This window comes from Castor canadensis, chromosome 6 (genome assembly GCF_047511655.1).
Source record: "Castor canadensis chromosome 6, mCasCan1.hap1v2, whole genome shotgun sequence".
NCBI classification, from domain to species: domain Eukaryota; kingdom Metazoa; phylum Chordata; class Mammalia; order Rodentia; family Castoridae; genus Castor; species Castor canadensis.
In genome coordinates, this window is record NC_133391.1 from 16761964 (window position 1) to 16783358 (window position 21395).

The following is a 21395-nucleotide window of genomic DNA, read 5'->3' on the forward strand; positions in this document are numbered from 1 at the left end:
GTAAATGGATAAATATACATTAAAAATATAAAATTTAAGTACATCGAAAAATCAAACCAGCTAGGGCGTGGAGCATAGTGGTGGGGCACTTGACTAGCCTATGTGAGAACTCCCAGCAACATATGTTAAAAAGAAAAAAAAAAAAGCAAAGGACAATGTACAAACTAGGAGAAATACTCAAATATTTTCAAATTTCATAATAATTTTCACAAACACTTCATAGAAAATTATAAGGAAAGGTCACTAGTAAACCCTTTGAACTAGTTAATATCATTCTAGGACTTCACTCTAAGGAAATAATCTAAATGAAAATAAAGTAATAAATTTCACTTTTCATGTAGTACCAAAAACTCACCCTTCAAATAGTTCATTAATAATGGGAGAAAAAACTTGAAACAGCTCCATCATCACAAGGTAAGTGGTAAATTACATGATGGCACACATACTAAAAATCACCATCTGAAAGAATTATGCCTAACAACAGCTAATACAAAACTGCAGACACAACGTGCTCCAGCGCTGACAATGTGCGTTCTCACCACTTAGGTCTGGCCTGGCATTTTGGAGAGAGCTGTAGACCGCCTGCCCTCAATTCCATATTGTCATGGGAAAAGCCTCTTTCAAAACAAATGAATAAAATGCTTATCTTTGAAAGCTCCAAAAGGCTTACCAATCTCTAGAGCTACTGCTGGACATACAAGGAATTAGGGAAATGTGACTCATTCTCAAGGGAAAAACACTGAATACACACCATACCTGAAATGACCCAAATGCTGAAATCACCAGGCAAAAACTTTAAAGCAGCTTTTGTTACTGGAGGAGAAAGACAACAGAAGAAAGTCAGTGAACCTGCAGAACAATGAACAAAAAGTACCATTCTGAAGAAAAAAGGACCTGGGGGAAAAAATGAACAGAGGCCTTGGGACATGTGGGAGAATATCAAAAGATCTAACACCTCTCTTATTGTGTTGCAGAAGGAAAGGAGGGACAGGAAAAAATGATCAAACACCTCTCAAATGTGGTGACAGTCTTAGAGTTTCACATTTAGTAAGGTCAGGGAAACACAAATAAGACAAAGCAGAAGAAATCCACATTCAGACATTCTGAGCACACTGCTGAAACGGCTCTTTCAAACAAATCATGCTCTATGGTAATGAGGTGACTCTCAAGTGGGCTGTCTGAGTGGGGCAATCTTGTGGGACTGAGCCCTTCACAAAGAGGGTCTAATGTGAACCCTGGATAAGGATTTTAGATGCTCTTGTGTGAGGACTGAAACCAAAGCACAAATGGTTTCCTACCGTGCCACAGTACATGCTATATGTGCTGTCTGTGCATAACAGCCCACAAGAGGAAGACGGAGAGGTGCAGGAGATACATATATCCTATAAATGTATATATTTATAAACATCATTTTATTTCCAGACTAGGACACTGCAATGGTAAGGATGAGAAACTATGGACTGTCAGCTAAATTCAGTGACTTCTTCATCAAGTTAAGTTTGTCTCTATCAGCACTCTGCAAGTCATACTGTTCTGGCTAAGATCCTTTTCCCCAGAACTTCCCTCCAGGTGTCAGAAGTCCAGAACAGTAGGCCAAAGCCCCACAAAGCGCTCGATGGGAAACGCCAGGCCCCTAGCCTTTCGGGAATAACCTGACAGCTCTGAGGACAGAGAAACCATGTTTCCTGTGCTTCTCTCCACACCTTCATCTGAGTCCACACCTGCACCAGGAAGGAGCCTTGCCTCAAGGCTCTCAGCAGTCCAGGCTTTGCTATTATTCACTCTAGCTGATTTCCCTGCCACACGCACATTCACCTCCATCAAATCAGCACAATCTATGCCTGCTTCCTCGTAAGGAGCCAACAACACCTAGTTCAGGGGCCCACTGCTGCGGACAAACTGCCTCAAATTTGGGACTTGATACAACACTGCTGTGCTGTTCTCTCAGTCCTCTGGGCTGGCTAGTGGCTTTTCTACACTGGGAGGTATGGGCTGAGATCACTCAAGCAGCAGTATTCAGAGGGGAAACTGACTGGGGCTGTACTTCCGAGACCTCACTCAGATACGTGCAGGTGACCTGGCTGGGCTCTCTGTCCTTCTTCACTTACCCTGTCTGATTCTCATCCTCTAGCAAGCCTAGACCAGCTTCTGCTAGCTGGGTCCCCAGGTGCTTAGAGAGACGAAATGCACTGTTGGCCAATTCTGTCATTTTTTGAGCATGACAAAGTGTACTTACACCATGTGTCCAGACGAGAAAGTATACCATCATGTACACAGTCCATATGCAGCATATGCCTATGTTTAAATTTAAATGAATCAAATCATGTAAGATCTAAACTTCTGTTCCTTGGTCACACCAGACACATCTCAAGTGTTCTATGACAAGCCCTGGTGAGTGGCTGCATGAATGGTTTGATGATGAGTTAGGAATTAGGGACATGGTTAACATATTGTGTTGTATAGCATAGACACTTAACATTTCCTTCATGGCAGGAAGTCCTACTGAAGAGAGCCAGAGAGAAGGATGTACCATCAATACCCCACTCGCTACACTACTGCTTTCCAGCCAGGACTATGACTCTATCAGTTGATTCCCCAAGGAAGAAAGCTTCTATCGGATTCCAAGCAGGGGAAGATATGTTAACACAATTCTCCATAGCATTTCTGCACCTCTCCAACCATCTTTAGTTTCAAGCTACCTTTCCAAGGAAGAGATAACATCTTCTTGTGGTATAGAAGGATGATCTGCCTCCTGATGGAGATAACCAAGATTAAAGTCTCCCTTCCAGTAAAAGGTTGGGCAGGTATGCAAGCAGCCCTCCTGTAAGATGGAATTTCCTGGTAAATTAAACACAGGGCTCCTGAGCCGTAACACAAACCCACTGTGTGCCCAGCATTGCCTGGACTCATCACCCCCTGGTGTGTGGGGGGCAAAGGCACCAATGTGCATAAGAAGATCAAGGAGCCTGCCATGTTCTGTCTCTGACTTGGGAGCCATGTGCTCTGCAAGCACATGTGACACTCCTTCAGGCCAAGTTGCTAGCTTTAAAGAACGTAAAATCCAAGCCCCCACAGGTCCTGATGGTTACACCACCAACACCTGGCTTCTTGGAGTGTATTCTTCATGCCCCTAATGCTGCAGAACCATCAGTCAAAAGTGACTGCTAGTCCACTGGAGTTACTGTCCCAACTGTGATGGAAACGAGAAAACTGGTGTCTAAAGCATGGGGGAGGGGGGACTATGACCAGGCATCTCCTACAACTCTCATGCATAGCAGCAAAACAGAAGATTCAAAGAGGGGCCACTGCCGGCTCCAACTCTTCACGGCAGTCAGGAGAAGCCATCACCACACTGAGCCACTGACAGAGCACTGAGGAAGCAGGACCTGACTGGCAGAAGGAGGAAGTCATTACAGCAACTAGGACCAGGGGACCAGGTGCAAATAGGAGCACTATGTCTACATGCGTCCTTCTTCCTTGCTTTCCCCTCCCCTCTCTTCCAACGCTTTTACATTTTACACAGGTCAGTCTGTGGTAGCTAAAGTACAGGCTCTTAAAGGAGAGTTAAAGGAAGACAGTGAACACACTCTCTGATAGGAGGAATAACTGAAATGGGCTGGGCAAAAGCAGAGGCAAATGTGCTGTTGATTGGGAAACGTAAATACAGGTAGAGTCCAAAAAGGCAGACTGGATACTGCCTGTCAGCAGTCAGTCTCATGCCTGCCATTCAAAGCAAGAGAAACAAGCCCAAAGGCTGTGATTTCTCAGATTCCCTTCCAAAAGGTTCTAATCCAAACCAATGAGAGATACCTATGCAAGATTTGGGAAACAAAAAAATGAGAAGCGATTTCTCCCTGGCAAGAAGACACAGACAAGAAGACACAGGGGCAAAGGGCAAAGACTGGGCTCACACCTGTCCATGCAGGCTGCTGGGTCCCCTGCATTTCAACAGTTCCCACAACTCACATCACTCAGGCAGAGTCCTGTGAGTACAAGACTGTGGGTTCCCTCCAACTCAGACGCATTCGCCCTGACCCTCCCTACCCCAGGCTTTTCTATGGTTTGGGAAGAATTTACTAAATTCCCCTATTAAATCTGTCTGGCTCTGCTGTCTTCACTGACGCAGAGTAGGATTTGGTCAGATGAAGTTTAGAGTGGGAAAGACAAAAGCAAACTTGGGGGTGAACCTTCATGAGCAACAGAGAAGAAACCCCACACTCACACGAGAGAAAATAAAGAAGAAAGAACAGCTACAGCACAGGATAGAGGAATGTGAAGGCAAGGAATCAAAGCTCACAGGAGCTCAGAACTACACTAAGTAAGGTGTCCTTGGGATCAGGGCTTTATTCTATTAACTCACCCAACTGATATCTACTAAGCAATTACTACATTACGGCACTCCATTCTTAGTATCAGAAACAAAAGCAAATGCTCTTGCGCTGGGGAAAAAGAGAAAAGACACAATGAACAAAGATGGCAATGAGTGCTAGAGTGGAATTCTGAGCTTTTGGGAATAAAGTACTATTTTAGATAAGTTGGTCAAGGGAGTGGCTGTCTGAGCACTCTGTAAAAATACACAGGGAGGCCAGAAAGCCAGGAGTCTGGGCCTGGTGTATGATGGGAAAATAGGAGAGCAAGGCACACAGACCTTGGAGAGCACAGTGAGGACTTGGGCTTCTGGTAAGTCAGGGGAGCCCTGGAGGTTCTGAGCAATTGAAGGACAGGATATCTGACTGCCCTGTAGGACAGACAGTGCAGGATGATAGAAGTAGAACCAGAGAGAACAGCTAGAAGAACACTGAAATCATAAAGAATAAGTGACCACTGGTGAGAAGGACCAGTGTATAATTGGTGAAAAGTAGTTGGATTCTGAAGATGTGTGTGTGTGTTATTTTGTTGTTTCCAGTGCTGGGAATGGAACCCAGGGCCTCAAGCATGCTAGGCAAGTGCTCTCTCTACCTGTACACCTATCCTTTGAATTCTTGATTTATTTTAAAGGGAGTATTTGCTCAAGGAATATCTAGACATTTTAAAAAAAAAAGGGGGGGGTGGACAATGACTCCAGGTTGTTTGCCTAAACAACTGAAAGGGCAGAATAACCATTAACTGATGAGTGAGGACAAGGGGCAGATGTGGGAAAGGAATTAGCAATTGAGTTTAGGAAGTCTGAAACTCCTATTACAAATCCAAAGCGTTCAGTGAGAAGCCATAGGGAAGCTGGGATGTGGCTCTGTGGTGGATCACTTGCCTAGTGAGACCCTGAGACCCTGGGTTCCATCCCCAATACTGGAAAAAAAAAAGATGGGAACCACTAAGCCACTATGTACTTCCAAGAAGGGGGTGGCAAGGCAGGAACTATGATTCAAAGTTAATCAGGCTAATGCCAAGATAAATTGGGTGCAGGAGTCTCAACAGTGAACGTTGTCTTTAAAATGATTCCCATTTTATATATTTAATCACTGTTATAAAACAACAATGAAAATCTATCTTGCAGAAATTATATGTTCAAGTTGTTTAAGAGCTGGATGCTGAAAAAAAAGAGCTGGATGCTGGTAGCTCACTCACACCTGTAATCTTAGCTATTTGGGAGGCTGAGATCAGGAGGATCATAGTTCAAGGCCAACCTAAGCAAATGGTTCCAGAGAACACCATCTCCAAAATAACCAGAGCAAAAAGGACTGGAGGTATGGCTCAAGTGGTAGAGTGCCTGCTTTGCAAGTGTGAAGCCCTGAGTTCAAACCCCCAGCCCACTAAAAAAAAAAAAAAAATTGTTTATTTTTAGAGTTGCCTGTCATTTTAAAATTTTACTCAGAAACTGTTCCCAGCCACTCTTCCACTTCTGTTTCTTGATCTTCACAGGCTTGCTGCCAATTAGAGACAGAACGTGGTCTCAGTGAGACGTGGGATTTCAGGATGAGATCTGTTTTCTGTGACATTCCATCACACCCTCCCCAATCACAGCAAGGAAATGGTTCCAACTACACGACAGAAATGAGACTTGGCTCATTTGCAAGTACATCCTACTTTCTCATTTCCTCACTGTGATACAATTACTGGCTTATTAGCTGTGCTGTCTCTTATCATATATAAATAAGACTGGCTTTTATTACTTCTTATATAGGCAACTTCTAATCTTTTTTACTTCTCTTAAATTTAAACTTTTCCATTGAAAGTACATGTGCAAGGCCCTAAATTCCATCCTCAGCACTGCAAAAAATACAAGAGGAAAAAGCAGCAGCTCTGGATAAAAACAGCAGATGGAAGCAGGTGACGGCTTTGTTATGCCTTCTCACGTACCAGCGTCACAGCATTTTGTAATAGAAACACATGATATTTAATATGAAGTACTTCCTCCTTATATTATAGCTTGAGCAAAGCACCCATTTTTGAATTATGTGTGTGATGTACTATCTGCAAACTGAATTGAGTGAGAATAAAAGTTATGTTACAAAACAGTGGCTACAAACACAGCATTGAGTCTGATGACTAAAAATCACTGGATGTGGGGGCGGGGGGGATGGGGGGAGAAATGACCCAAACATTGTATGCATATATGAATAAAAGAAAAAAAAATCACTGGATGGGAAAAAAGAAAGTTTGGGTATGAAATGTGTTAAAATGAATCAATTAATTAACAGGACCAAGCACACTGTCACCTCGAGCAGATGAGGAACAAAAGGCACCAGAGGTGTGATCTGGGGAGTATTCGTGCCCATGAGGAGGAAGGCAGAGGAAAAAACAGTTTCTCCAATAGCCACAAATAACAGCAACAGGCCTGCAGAGCAAGCAGACAGCACTGAAAGGATGCAACAGAGAAATGTGGACATGTTTGACAGTCTGCAAATGATGGGCTAAGAACAGGCCCTCCATCAGGGAGGGCATAGGGGGTGGGGGCGGAGGGGTTAAGGAACCAAGCAATGGGCAGATGTGGAAGAGGGTGGGTGACGTGGGCATCCCAGGGGCAAGATGAAGAAGCTGGATCTGAGGGATATTTCCTGCCAAGTCCAAGAGGGCACAACAGAGAAGGTTGGTACAAGGAGAGGCAGGAGTCACCCAGGAAGGGACACACAGAAATGGAATAAAAGACAGTCACAGCAGGAAGTAGCATCAAAACTTTTAAGGACAGGAATAAAAGATGTAAAAAGTGTTGAGTGTAACTAGAGAAGAAGCGTGTTTCACTTACCGCAGGGCGCTGGTGGCTCACCCACCCCTATAATCCTAGCTACTTGGGAAGCTGAGATTGGGAGGATCACGGTTCAAGGACAGCCAGGGCAAATAGTTCACAAAGCCCTGTCCCCAAATAACCAGAGCAAAATGGACTGGAGGTGTGGCGCAAGTGATAGAGTGCCTGCTTTGCAAGCATGAAGCCCTGAGTTCAAATCCCAGTCTCAACAACAACAACAAAATCAAATAGAAATAATATTTGAATAAAAATAAATAAATACCTTGGTCCACCTGCAAAGCTTCACCCCAGAGTGGCTCCCAATTAGCTGATAACCTGAATAGAAAAGTAGAGAACACAAAATTGCACTAATCCAAAGGCTTATATCAGAAGGTGATATTAAAATTTAGCAAAATAATTTTCCTCTGCTTAAAAATTATGGCAATCAGGTCAGGTGCAATGGCTCACACCTGCATTCCTACCCACTTGGAAGGTAGCGATCAGGAGGATCGAGGTTCTAGGCCAGCCTGGGTAACAGTGAGACCCCCATCTCAACCAATAAAAGCTGGGCCTGTCATTTCGTTTACACGGGAAGCATAAATAGGAGGAATGAAGTCCAGGTTGGCCTAGGCATAAATATGAGACCCTATTCTAAAAATAGCTAAAGCACTAAGAGCTGGAGGTTTGGCTCAAGTGATAGAGCACCTGCCTGGCAAGTGCAAGGCCAAGTTCAAACTCCAGTACCGCCCAAAACAAACAACAACAAAAATACACAAACATATATGGCAATCAACAATCCTGTAGCAGAAATCATCACAGCAATTTACCAGAGCAAGAAGACAATTGAAAATGTACATGCATCTAATGAAAGAGATGGAAAAGAAACAATGAAACTCATCCAAAGTCACACGGGGAGGTTTTAGCCTCTCAGCACCTAACAATCTCAGAGGTCAAAACACAATAAACAAACTTGACCAAGACCCCAAATACAGCACTGCACTCAACAGATACACAGTATGTTCTCGTCAAGAATCAGTGGAATTATAAAAATGACCCATGTCTTGGACCATAAGGCAACAGTAGCAATATATTTCAAATGAATAACCAGAGAACTGTCATCAGTAATCTTTGGAAATAAAAAATAAAAAAAAAATGAAGAGTTAGGTTGCCAACAAAAGGTTAAAAACAAAGAAATGTTGACCCAAAAAGGAAGGGAATCAAATTCTAGGGCCCAACACCTGAGTGAGAATTCCCAGTGTCACTCCACTCCGGATGATTTAGAAATCGTGAGCCAGCTAACACGAAATGCATGGCAACAGCCGCACCGGCATGCCCTCGTCGCCTTTAAAACAGCTAGAAGTACAAGATTTCAGAGAGCATTCCAGAAAGTTGCTCAGGAAGCCTCAAGCATCACAATTATCAGTCTCTTGCAGACAAGTGAGGGAGGTGGAGAAATAATGTAGCCAGTGGCGGAAGATGTTCACCGGCTGCTTAAGCAAGCACTTTTTTCACAGGGCGATGATTAATGGTGCAGAGTCAATGTGGATTACAAGACTCTAGTGGCAACAGTTACAGGGCTTGGACTCTCATCCTCTTCCACATTTATGTAAACATCTTGCATAAAAATAAACAAAGCATGGCTTATCTACTTGAAGATGGAAATGAGTGCAGCTCAATAGCTCATCTCTGATGCACAAAGCACACTAACATTACCAGAGAAAATTCTAGGTCTTGTCTTGAATTTCTGTATTATGCCATTGATATCACTAACACAGAAATTATATTCCATTATATTAGTTCATTAAATCTCTCTCCCGAGATCATAGGGCTCTATAAAATTCAGTATTTAGTTATGAAAAACACAGCACACTGGGCGTGGTGGCCCATGCCCGTGAATCCCAGTCACTCGGGAGGCACAGGGAGGAAGGTCGTTTGTCTGTGCCAGCTCCAGTGCTTTTGTCAAAATAGTGAGGAACAACTGATCCTGGAAGCTGGCTATATTCTCACCTAACACGTCATAAAAATTAGTCTCAAAGCTCCAATTATTTCCACATAGGCTACATTTGCCCCAGAAAAAATAGCTAAAAGTATTTAGAGGAGAGCTTATATAAAAATATTCAGCAACTAATAAGGTAAAGGTCTGGCATCCAATCAAGAGCACGAGGCATACAAACAAACAGAAAACATGGCCAGTAAGTAGAAAATCCACCAACCAAGCTGACCCAGAAATGACACAGACGGCAGCATACACGGACATGAAACCATAAAAACTGTGCTCCAGAAGCTCAAAAAGTTAAGAGATGAAAACTGTAATGTCTAGGTTAAAAAATATACCAGAAAAGATTAATAGACTCAACTAGACATTAGACTAGAAAAGCTGATCAAACCTGAAGACAAAGGAACAGAAACTATCTAAAGTGAAAAGTGAAACAAACAAAAAAAAGAAATTTAAAAAATGAATAGAACACCAGTGGGCTGTGGGTCAAATTCAAGCAGATTGTATACATGTAATTATACTCCTCAAGAAAGGAGGCAGGAGGAGACAGAAAAATATTTGAAGAAATATTGGCCAAAATTTGTCTAAATTTGATGAAAACTATATATATATATAGTTTTCTATATATATATAGATATAGTTTTCTATATATATATAGATCCACAGAGCCAGGAATCTCAACAAAACTCAAGCAAAAGAAAGATGAACAAAAGCACATTAAGATATTTTACAGGCTGAGCATCCCTACCCTAAAAGCCATCCAAAATGCTCCAAAATTCAAAACTTTTTGCATACTGACATTATGCTCAAAAAGTTGCACAGGAGCTGGCACTGGGGACTCATATCTGTAATCCCAGCTACTTGGGAAGCTGAGATAGGAGGCTCACAGTTCACGGCCAGCCAGGCAAATAGTTCATGAGACCCCCAACTCCAAAATAACCAGAGCAAAAACCACACACAAAAGTTGCCAAGTGGTGGGATGCCTCCCTAGCAAATGTGATGCCCTGAGTTCAAACCCCAGCACCAAAAAAGTTTCAGATTTTTGGATCTTTTTTTTTTTTGGTGGGGGGGGTGGTACTGGGGTTTGAACTCAGAGCCTCATACTTGCTATGAAAGAGCTCCACCACTTGAGCTACACACCCTCCATTCCTTTTTGATTTATTTTTGGAATACGGCATCCCAGGGTCAGCCTGAACCTTGATCCTCCTATTTATGCTTCCCACAGAGCTGGGATGACAGGTACACACCACCACACCCATCTATTGGCTGAGATGGGGTCTTGCTAAGGTTTTGCCTGGGCTGGTCTCAAATCTTGATCCGCCTGATCTCCACTTCCCAAGTGGCTGGGATTAAAGTCATGAGCCACCACGCTCGGCCTACAGTAGGAATTCAATGGAAATATTTTGAAATCAAAAAGGCTCCAAAATCTGAAACACTTTCAGTCCAAGCATTTTGGAAAAAGGATACACACCTGTACAATTAAATTGCCCAAAATCAGTAATTAAGAGAAAATCTTACAAGTATCGTCATATTCAAATGAACAAATAAAAGGATGACTGAAGGCCGAGCTCTCATCAGAAGCAATGTGAGCAAGAGGACAGTAGAGCTGGACAAGGAGAGCTGTCAACCTACAAGTTAGGTCCAGCAAAAAAAAAAACCTTCAAAGGTGAAGGTTAAAAAAAAGCTTCCTTCAAATATGTAAGTTATCACCAACAAACCCACACTGCGAGAAATGTTACAAGGATCCTTCAGAGGTAAGGGTACAGCATGTGCTTTAGGGTTCCATTCCCAGTTCCAAATTTTAAAAAAGAAAGAAAAACAAACAAACAAGAAAGAAAGATTTGGGACATTTTGCCTTTGGGGCTGGTACTATAACTCAGTGGTAGAGCACATGCCTAGCAGGAGCAAGGGCCTGGGTTCCAGGCCCAGCCCCACCAAAAAAGAAAAACAAAAGACTCCTTCAGGAAGAAGGCAAAGGGGGTCAGACTGAACACGGATCTGCACAAAGAATCAAATCACAGAAAGTGGTATCTACATGAATAAATACGCAAGATTCTTTTTTTTTGGAAGATTTCATTCAGAAGATTTGCCAGGGGTAGGCTGAGGTTTTGTTTTGGTTTGGAGGTTTGTTTGGTTTTTTGCATTTTTTTTTTTCAGTGCCAAGGATCAAACCTAGGACCACATGATAGGCAAATGTTCTAGCACTGAGTTATACTCCCAGCCAAGAGTCTTTCCAATTATGTAAAGCCTGCAAAAATGACTGACTAAACAAAAATGACACTGCAGTGTGGGGTTTATAGCACGTGTAAAAGTGATACATAATAACTGCATAATGGCTAGGAAGGGAAGCAGCACACCATGCTAAGCTCTGCTATGTGCAAAGTAGTAAGTGCAGGGTATAGATCCTTTACCTGAAATGCTTAGGACCAGAAGAGTCCAGATTTCAGATCTGCTTCAGATTTAGGAATATTTTCAATCGCACAGAGATACTACACACAAAATGTCTACATTTCATCCTCATCTTTCTACACACAGTTTGAAGGTAATCTCATACAGCAGTATTTGAGTATACCTGCGTGCACTTCCTCACATGAGGTTAGAGCTCACAAGGTTTCAGATTTTGGATTAAAGGTCTTCACACTAGAGATGCTCACCCTTTACCATTCAAAGATATGTACTATGACATGATAAAGAGATACAGTGTACCTAGTACTCGGAAGGCAGGAGGACTGTGGGTTCCAGGCCAGCCTGGCCTATACTGCATCCCAGCCTGAGCTACATAGTGAGACCCTGTCTCAAAAAACCAGAGGTAGAGGGTAAAACCTCAAGCAAACACTAAATCACAGTATTACAGCAAGAATCACCAACAAATGTATAAAACAGAATCCTAATCAAAAAAACTTCCATCTAGAAGAAGGCAGAAAAAAAGGAAGTTAAGAAAAAGATGAGCTGAGCATGACAGTGAACATCTCTAATTCCAGCTCAGGAGGACTGAGAGTTCAAAGTCAACCTGGGCTACATATTGAGACCCTAACTCAAACACACAGACTGAGAGAGAGAGAGAGAGAGATGTAGAAAACAGCAGAGTAACAGATTTCAGTTCATCATAAAATAAGCTTAATGTAAATAGTCTACTGAAAATAAAAGGCAAGAAGACACTGTACTCTACGTTTCTCCGTTACCAAAACTGTCCTAAAAGGTTCTTCATAAATACGAGCGAGGGGAGATCAGGAAGGAAGGAGGTGGGCTCCTCACTCATTGTGAATTCACTTATCATTCAACTATTGCCTCCTTAATAAGGTTTGACCCCAGAAATCCAGACATAACACCTGTACACAGAGCTCTGTCTCGCATCACAGAAACTCTTTCCTGAACTCAAGAGTCCCCTTAGTAAACTGATAAGTAAAGCAGCTGTGACAATAGCCCTCTCCATTTGCACTCTGGAGCCACACCGACAGTAACCTCCCAACACACCAAGCACAGAGGCCAGGGGCTGGTGCAGGCAACCAAGTTGCAAGCCACCCTCACAAACAAGGCAGAACCTTGGACAGCTACACCTGCTGCACCAACACAGAGCTGTGCTACCCAGAGGGACTTCACCTCTCCTGGTCCCAGCAATCCCCACCGTAAGGGTCTTTACCTTGTTTAGTGAGGGCCTCTCGGAGAGCCGGCGTTATCATCGCTCTTCCTTCACCATCTTCATTCTTCCATGTGCCCCTAAACAGACTTGTCTCCTCTTCCAAGTGCTCCTCTTCTCTCTGTGTTAAAGTTGAAAGAATGAAATCCAGAATTGGCAGTGTGCAAGGAAGTAAAACACAGTACTCAGGACCTCCAGCATCAATGAAACGTTCACTACAAACCAGAACCCGAGCCCTGTCCCCCACAAAGTGGTCACCCTGCCAGTTAGGCCATGACCTGAAGGCATGCCAGAGCATTTATAGGAACAGATGTACCCACAAAACCAAAATCAAAAAGTTCACTTGTTTTCAACAATCTAAGCACAGACAGTTGCCTAACTTTGGCAAGTTACATACTTTCTTTCAATTTCAATTTCCTCACCTGAAAAAGAGGGAAAAAATGTGTTCAATAAATTATAGCTTTTAAGCCAAACACTCAATAAATTATAGCTACAAGCCCAGCACTCAGGAGACCAAAGCAGAAGGATCACAAGTTTGAGGCAAGCCTGGGATACACAGTGAGACCCTATCTCAAGAAAAGGATAGCTCCCACTAGTAATAACTCCTGCAAACCCCCAAGGCAAGTGAAAACAGTGCTCTGTGTTGCCCAAAGAGCCATATCCTAAGAGACCAGGTTAACCTATCTCCACCAACTACCACCATAATTGCCCCTCTCATGAGATGCTATGGGGGAAATTTCTCTTCAAAGACAGAGAGAGGTAGAACTATGGAGGGGCACTGGTGGCTCAAGTCTGTTAATCCCAGCTACTCAGGAGGCAGAAATCAGGAGGATCGCAGTTCGAAACCAGCCTTGGACAAATAGTTCTCAAGACCCTATCTCGAAAAAACCATCACAAGAAAAGGCTAAGATGGGCACCAGTGGCTCATGCCTATAATCCCAGCGACTCAGGAGGCAGAGACCAGGAGGACTGCAGTTCAAAGCCAGCCCAGGCAATCAGTTCATAAGACCTTATCTCGAAAACACCCACCACAAAAAGGGGCTGGTGGAGTGGCTCAAAGTTTAGGCCCTGAGTTCAAGCCCCAGTACCACAAAAAGAAAGGAAAGGAAAGGAAAAGGGAGGGAGGGGAGGGGAGGAGAGGAGAGGAGAAGTGAAGAGAGGGGAGGGGAGGGGATGGGAGGAAGGAAGAAAGGAAGGAAGGAAAAGGCTGACAGAGTGGTTCGAGTAGTAGAGCGCCTGCCTAGCAAGTGATGGCCCTGACTTCAAACCCCAGTATTGTCAGAAAAAATACATAAAATAATAATTGAAGATCTGCTTCCACTTCAGTGAAAGCCCACCTCCAAGCAAAAGCTCCTCTATCCCAGGCGCTGTACCAGGTGAACAACTATTTCTAGGGTTTTCCCTTGCCCAACACCTAATAAAGTCCTGCGAGCATGCAAAGAAAACAGAACAGACAAAAATGGCCAAGCACAGTAGAATACAACTATAATGCTAGCATTCAGGAGGTTGCAAGGAGGATTTCAAGTTCAAGACCATTATGGTCTGCACAGTGAGACTGACTAGGTATAAAGGTGTATGCCTGTAATCCCAGGTATTCGGAAGTCCCCAGTCCAAAAAGTAACTACAGCAATAAAGGCTGTGGGCGTGGCTCAGTGGTAGAGCCTGTTTAGTCAATGTGAGTCCATGAGTTCAAAGCACAGTGCCGCCCAAAGAAAAAAGAATCTTAAAACAGCACACGCACAGAAAGGCAAGCAAGGGGCTAATTTCTTGACTTCTCTGTTACTGCAATGGAGTCAGTAAAAAGGCACACTGGAGTCAAATGCACAAGACAAGGAAAGGTAACCCACACTGGGTTCCATCTGTGTGCAAAGTCAGCATTCCTAGTTACTAAACCCAGTTACAATGCTAAGCCGTGAGCTACAGCTTCTGCTACCATTGTGCTTAACTACACATTTCCAGATGGAACTGAAAAAACTCAGAAACAAACATCAGTCCCTTGTTCTGACTGATTACAAAAGTAGTGAGTTTAATATTAGGTACTTTACAGAAATAAAAAGGCTCCAGTTATTATTTGAAAATATTTTAAGGACTGGGGGTAGAGGGTAGTTCAGTGGTAAAGTACCCGTTTAGTGTGCACAAGGCCAACACCGCAATACCAAAACAAAACAAGTACTTTAAAAGAGAAGGAGAATCCTTTGGCCTTTTTTATTATTTTTTTAATCTATTTGAATCCTAAAAACAAAGGCATGAGTTTGAAAAGGAAGTCTTAGGTGGAGCAAAATGCACTCACCTCACCCCATAACACCAGAATTGTCTGTGCAGTAATTCCACAGCAGGTTACTATGATTCCACTGTGAATGTGGCAAAACTGGACAGAAGGTGGAAGTGTTTATGCTTGAGAGCCTCAGTTTCCACAAACATCACCTGCTTTTTTACTTACCCCAAAGGCCATGTAAATCCAAAACTGGACCAAGCCCAACACACTGGCCTCTTGCACTGTGCCCACAGCGCACACCCTCTTATGGTTTTAATGAAAAACCTCTGGCTCTATGCTACACTTGATCTTAGCCAAAAAGCCGAGAAGCAATCCTCTGGCTCTATGAAATAAGTACACTCTGAAGGAAGACATAAGAATACAGCCCATGCCCTTCCTAGAGAAACTGCCTGCTACAAAACATGGGGGCCATGAGTCCAGCCTTGAGCACAGAGCCTGAGATCAAAGGTCTGGGGTACTGAGGACAAACACGCTGGGCATTCCTCCCCTCTCATGCAGATCAGTCCTATCTTCCCGAGAGGCAGCGACTTCAGTTCTGAAAGAAACACAATGGCGTACCACACTCCCCAAACAAGTTTAATAAGCCATTCAAATTCTAACTCTAACCCCCTAGGTGTGGACATTGTGCACTCTGTCTAAAATACAACAGTACAATAATCACGTAAGACCCGTATGTTAGTGTATTTATGTCTAGCTGTTAAACATCCTAAGCAGAAGCATGTGAAAATCCCCAGAGTTGGTCTGCCATGATTCCTTTCTCTTTGTCCACGGAATTTCATGAGTAGCCCAAGCTCTCCATCCTCAATGCCACTGACACAGGTATGGTGGCCACATCTGCAATCCCAGCACTGTGGAGACTGAGGTGGGGGATGGTGAATTCAAGTCATTTCTTAAAGATTTTAACATAAAATAGCTGTCAACCAGTGCTCTGCAACAAATGAGCTTTCCTGGCATGGCGCACCTTTTTTCAGGGAGAGGGTCTCTGTTTGTTTTACTGACCCTTCTTTACCACTGGTGTCTCCCTCCCAACGACTCATACAGAAAGCTGTAGATACCACATCCCAGGTTCTCTGGAACTCATTTGCTATCTAGTCAACCCACATGCCCAAGGAGGCCATTCACCAACTGTTGTCTAAATAAATCAAGACCCCCCAACACTACCAAACAGCTATTTCTAACCCCAGAAAAACAGACTCCACTTTTTTCAGTAACCAATTCTGGGCCTGGCAACATTCAATGTTAAAAACCTCTTGCCAGGCTCAGTGGCACTTGCCACTTGCACTTGTCTGTGATTCCAGCTACTCTGGGACTGAGGTAGGAGGATCTCAAGGTCAAAGCCAGCCTAGGCTATAAAACCAGGCCTTCTCTATTTAATTTTTTAATTTTAATTTTTTTTTGGAGAGGTAGTGCTGGGTTTTGAACTCAGGCTTCAAACTTGCTAGGTGGGTACTCTACTGCTTGAGCCATACTTCCAGCCCCTTACCTATTTAAAAAAAAATAATAAAACTCTTCTTTATGTGATTTTTAGTTCAAGTTTTACCTAAAATGCCTTCCACTATGCAATTTAGCCCCATATCCTCAGGTTCCTATTTGCTTAGTAAATGAATCCCCGCTACTGGCTTATCGCAGCTCAGCTTTAAAATGGTCACTTTGGCGACTGGAGGAGCGGCTCATATGATAAGGTGCATGCCTAGCAAGCACAAGGCCCTACATTCAAACCCCAGTACCACCAAAAAACAAAACAGAACAAAAGGCCAATTTTCATCATGACTGGGTGCTTCTGTGTATATGAAGTTTAAGGGCAGTTCCTGAACTGGTACAGAATAGCTTGGCCTGCCGTATCAAGAGCTGTACTCTGACACGGTGGTTCTACTTCACACAACCCGACTTAAGGAAGTAATTTCAGAACTTAGTTAAATGCTCTTGACTACACAGGCCATGGTGAGTGCAGATAGCTTTGAGGCAGAGCTCGGTAGAAGGTATGTCACCTTTCAAGGCCCTAAAAATACCTATGAACCAACTTTGTATTATTCCACTGTGGTACCAATGTGACTGTATGATCAGAACTAGACATACTGATCCTTTTGTAAATTAAGTAGCGGGTGAACTGAAATGTTTCTCTGGTGAGTAACACTCATGATGTTACTGTCTGTCTGCCCGAGCACAGCACACTGTGGGGAGTGTTTAGTGACGTTTACGTGTGCAGAAAGAAAAGCAGTCACTTTACACTCACAAATCACAACCCGCAGACCCAGAATCATCAGGCTCTTCCTGATACTCTGCTGTCAGAACTCAACAGCTTCCCTTCTGGGAGCGCCTTGTCCCCTGTGGGCACATCAGAGAGTGAGCAGAGAGATGGAGTGTACACTTGAACCATCACTTAGCAGCCACCTGACTAAGGACACCTTGCTCAGCCTAAGGCTCAGCTGTCTACCTGTGAAACAATAAAATACACATGATAACTGAAGAGAACACCCACAGAGTGGGAGAAAATATTTGCCAACTATACATCAGACAAAGGACTGATAACCAGAATATATAGGGAACTTAAAAAACTAAATTCTCCCAAAACTAATGAACCAATAAAAAAATGGGCAAGTGAACTAAACAGAACTTTCTCAAAAGAAGAAATTCAAATGGCCAGAAAACACATGAAAAAATGCTCACCATCTCTAGCAATAAAGGAAATGCAAATTAAAACCACACTAAGATTCCACCTCACCCCTGTTAGAATAGCCATCATCAGCAACACCACAAACAACAGGTGTTGGCGAGGATGCAGGGAAAAAGGAACCCTCTTACACTGTTGGTGGGAATGAAGACTAGTACAACCACTCTGGAAAAAAATTTGGAGGCTACTTAAAAAGCTAGACATGGATCTACCATTTGATCCAGTAATACCACTCTTGGGGATATACCCAAAAGACTGTGACACAGGTTACTCCAGAGGCACCTGCACACCCATGTTTATTGCGGCACTATTCACAATAGCCAACTTATGGAAACAGCCAAGATGCCCCACCACTGACGAATGGATTAAGAAAATGTGGTATCTATACACAATGGAATTCTATGCAGCCATGAAGAAGAACGAAATGTTATCATTCGCTGGCAAATGGATGGAATTGGAGAACATCATTCTGAGTGAGGTTAGCCTGGCCCAAAAGACCAAAAATCATATGTTCTCCCTCATATGTGGACATTAGATCAAGGGCAAACACAACAATGGGATTGGACTTTGAGCACACGATAAAAGCGAGAGCACACAAGGGAGGGGTGAGGATAGGTAAGACACCTAAAAAACTAGCTAGCATTTGTTGCCCTTAACTCAGAGAAACTAAAGCAGATACCTTAAAAGCAACTGAGGCCAATAGGAAAAGGGGAACAGGTACTAGAGAAAAGGTTAGATCAAGAAGAATTAACCTAGAAGGTAACACACACGCACAGGAAATCGATGTGAGTTAACTCCCTGTATAGCTATCCTTATCTCAACCAGCAAAAACCCTTGTTCCTTCCTATTATTGCTTATACTCTCTCTACAACAAAATTAGAAATAAGGGCGGAATAGTTTCTGCTGGGTATTGAGGGGGGGGGAGAGGGAGGGAGCGGAGTGGGTGGTAAGGGAGGGGGTGGGGGCAGGGGGGAGAAATGAACCAAGCCTTGTATGCACATGTGAATAATAAAAGAAAAATGAAAAAAAAATAATAAAAAAATAAAAAATAAAAAAATATATATTAAAAAAAAAATGCACATGATAATGGTGCAGCTATGTGAGGGTCCCATCAGAACTGAGTGAGATCATTCCGTGTTTGCACTGATTTATCCTAATACTGTATGGTCATCCTTCCTCACAGGTTCCAGTCAACTGCCTCAAGGATGGCACTCAGACCACCACTACAGGGCAGGAGAAGGCCCAGATCTTGCCCTGCCTCCCTTCTCTACTTCACCTCTCCAGACCTCCCCACCTCTGCTCTACTATGGACACACCATAGATCACAGTTCCCCAGACACACCAGGCTCCCCCATCTCCCTAACTTTCCAATGATTCAAATTTTAGTCCTCTTGCTACTGAAAATTACCCCTATCCTTCAAATCCTCTTCAGCCCTAGCACTGCTGTCTTGTACATTTCTGTAGAGGGGGAAGGCGGTAGAATACCATAGTGGTGTTCTACTCACACGAGATCTGCCCCACTTGAAGACACCCTCTTATACAAGTTTTAAAAGTTGTCATCCACATACTGTGTGAATAGACTTTATTTACAGCAGATACACATTACAAACAAGAAAACTAAAGCAAACGGGGTAAAACAACATGCCCACAGAGCCACAGCTGAACTAGACTGGACCTGAAAGTTAGTAAACACTGTTCAAAAAGAGGTCTTAGAATGCTAAGCTCTCACGCCAATGCTCTGAAGCACAAGGAAGACCACCACCTCCACAATGAGAACCGAGGCAATGTAACATGATGTGCAGTGATGATCACACAGAAAGCAGTTTGAGCTGGGCACCGGTGGCTCACACCTATAATCCCAGCCGGCAGGAGGGATTATAATCTCAGGAGGCAGAGATCAGGAGGAGTGCAGTTTGAAGCCAGCCCAGGCAAATAGTTTGGGAAACTAACTTGAAATAACCCATCACAAAACAGGACTCATGGAGTGGCTCAAGGTATAGCCCTGAGTTCAAGCCTCGGTACTGCAAAATAAACAAACAGAAAGCAGGTTGAGAATTTGTGAATAGGCCTAAACAAAATGCCAGAAGGAAGAGACAGAGAAGGAAGAGAAAAAGGAAAGAAAATCTAAACAATAAAACTCGGTAGAGCTTAGTGTACTAGTACTTGTTCCAAAATAAGAAGAAAGCAAAAGGTACAGTTGAAAACCCTGCTGCAACTTAACAATAATGACAACCAAAGCCAGGTGCCCTCCTGTAACTACAGCACTACGAGGTGGGGACAGGAGGAGGGTTGAGGGGTTGAGAGCTTGAGACCAGCCTGGGCTGCACAGGGAAACCCAGTCTTAAAACTAAACAAATAAATAAAAATTAAAATAAAATAATAAAATACAAACACTGATGCCCTATTTCCAGGTCTTACTAAAAAGTATGTATTTCCCCCTGATCTGATGCTTTTTATGAGAAAGCTGAAGTATTATAAACTGTCTGCGTAAAGTTCATAAAATGCAAAATCATTTCAAAAATAATTACACAAATGTTCAAATTGTTCATTAGTGTTTTCTCCAGTGCCCTCCACAGGCCACAGGATGAAAAAGCAAAGAAAAAAATGAACCCACTAACTATCCTAAACTTCTCATGTAGTACAAATAAAGCTTTAAATAAAGCTTAGCCAGGGACTAAGCCAGGGGCTCAAGAGATAGAGCACCTGCCTAGCAAGCAAACCTCAGTATCACCAAAATTTTTTTAAAAAGCAGCTTAGCCAGATGGAAATCCAGAAATCTAAATCAGCTACTTCATGCACAGTTTTTGGACAGTCTCACTCATGAAAATTAGTCACATTTTTAATTAAGAGCCATAAAATTACATTCACTTTGACCCAGCTTCATCAATTTGGAAAAGTACAACCTAAGAAAATGTATGTTTTTAAAAAGCAAAGATGGTCTAGGACCAGTGTTAATTACAACAGCAGAAAACAGACTAAGTGGCCAACTCTAAGAAAACATACCAGCACACTGTTTAAATTCCTAGGCAAATGCACTTCTCATTCCAATGTCCACAGGCTTTCCATGCTTCTCAGACACAGGGATAAAGACTAGAGAAGGTTAGATCACCAAGTCACAGTGGCTGGGCCATATCTTGAACTCATGTTTCAGATACTCATCTTTTTTCTTCCCCCCTATTTTAGAGACAGAGTCTTGAAGTTATTTTTCATCTTCCAGATTGGCAGTTGAAAAGACTGATAACACCTGGATATACAGAAATAGGCATTCCCCTCTGTTTTATACTGGAAGCAGAAGTGAAATTTACTTTCAACATTTTACACGGCAGTTTGGAAATATCAAAACTACAAAATTCCCTTTTAGATTTAAATTTTTCAATTCTAGGAATTTACTCTTCAGAAAAATTTATACCAGCCACAAAAAATATGAGTAAAAGTGTTCATTATGGAAATTAGAAACACACTGGACTAGGGGTGTGACTCAACTAGTAGAGGGAAGCACTGAGTTCAACCCCTATTACTGAAGAAAAAAAAAAGAGAGAAAGCTAAAAGCTTATCAACAGGAGCCAATTACATTACAGGATGTAACTGTGGACCACCAAACCTTTAAAAGAATTAATCTAGATGAGAGGGCTGGAAAGGTATCATGATAATGAA

At 42.8% G+C, this 21395-nt stretch overlaps 1 protein-coding gene across 2 annotated transcripts in view; it reads right to left on the bottom strand.

Annotated features, from left to right (window-relative positions):
- Window positions 1-21395, bottom strand: part of LOC109685928 (S-adenosyl-L-methionine-dependent tRNA 4-demethylwyosine synthase TYW1-like) — a 198827-nt gene that overhangs the window by 155646 nt on the left and 21786 nt on the right. For both annotated transcript variants that reach the window (XM_074075772.1, XM_074075773.1), the window contains exons 8-9: window positions 12799-12916; window positions 7446-7498 (exon numbers count right to left, since the gene is read on the bottom strand). In XM_074075772.1, coding sequence (XP_073931873.1) covers window positions 7446-7498; window positions 12799-12916 — 171 coding nt within the window. The remainder of the gene's footprint in view (window positions 1-7445; window positions 7499-12798; window positions 12917-21395) is intronic.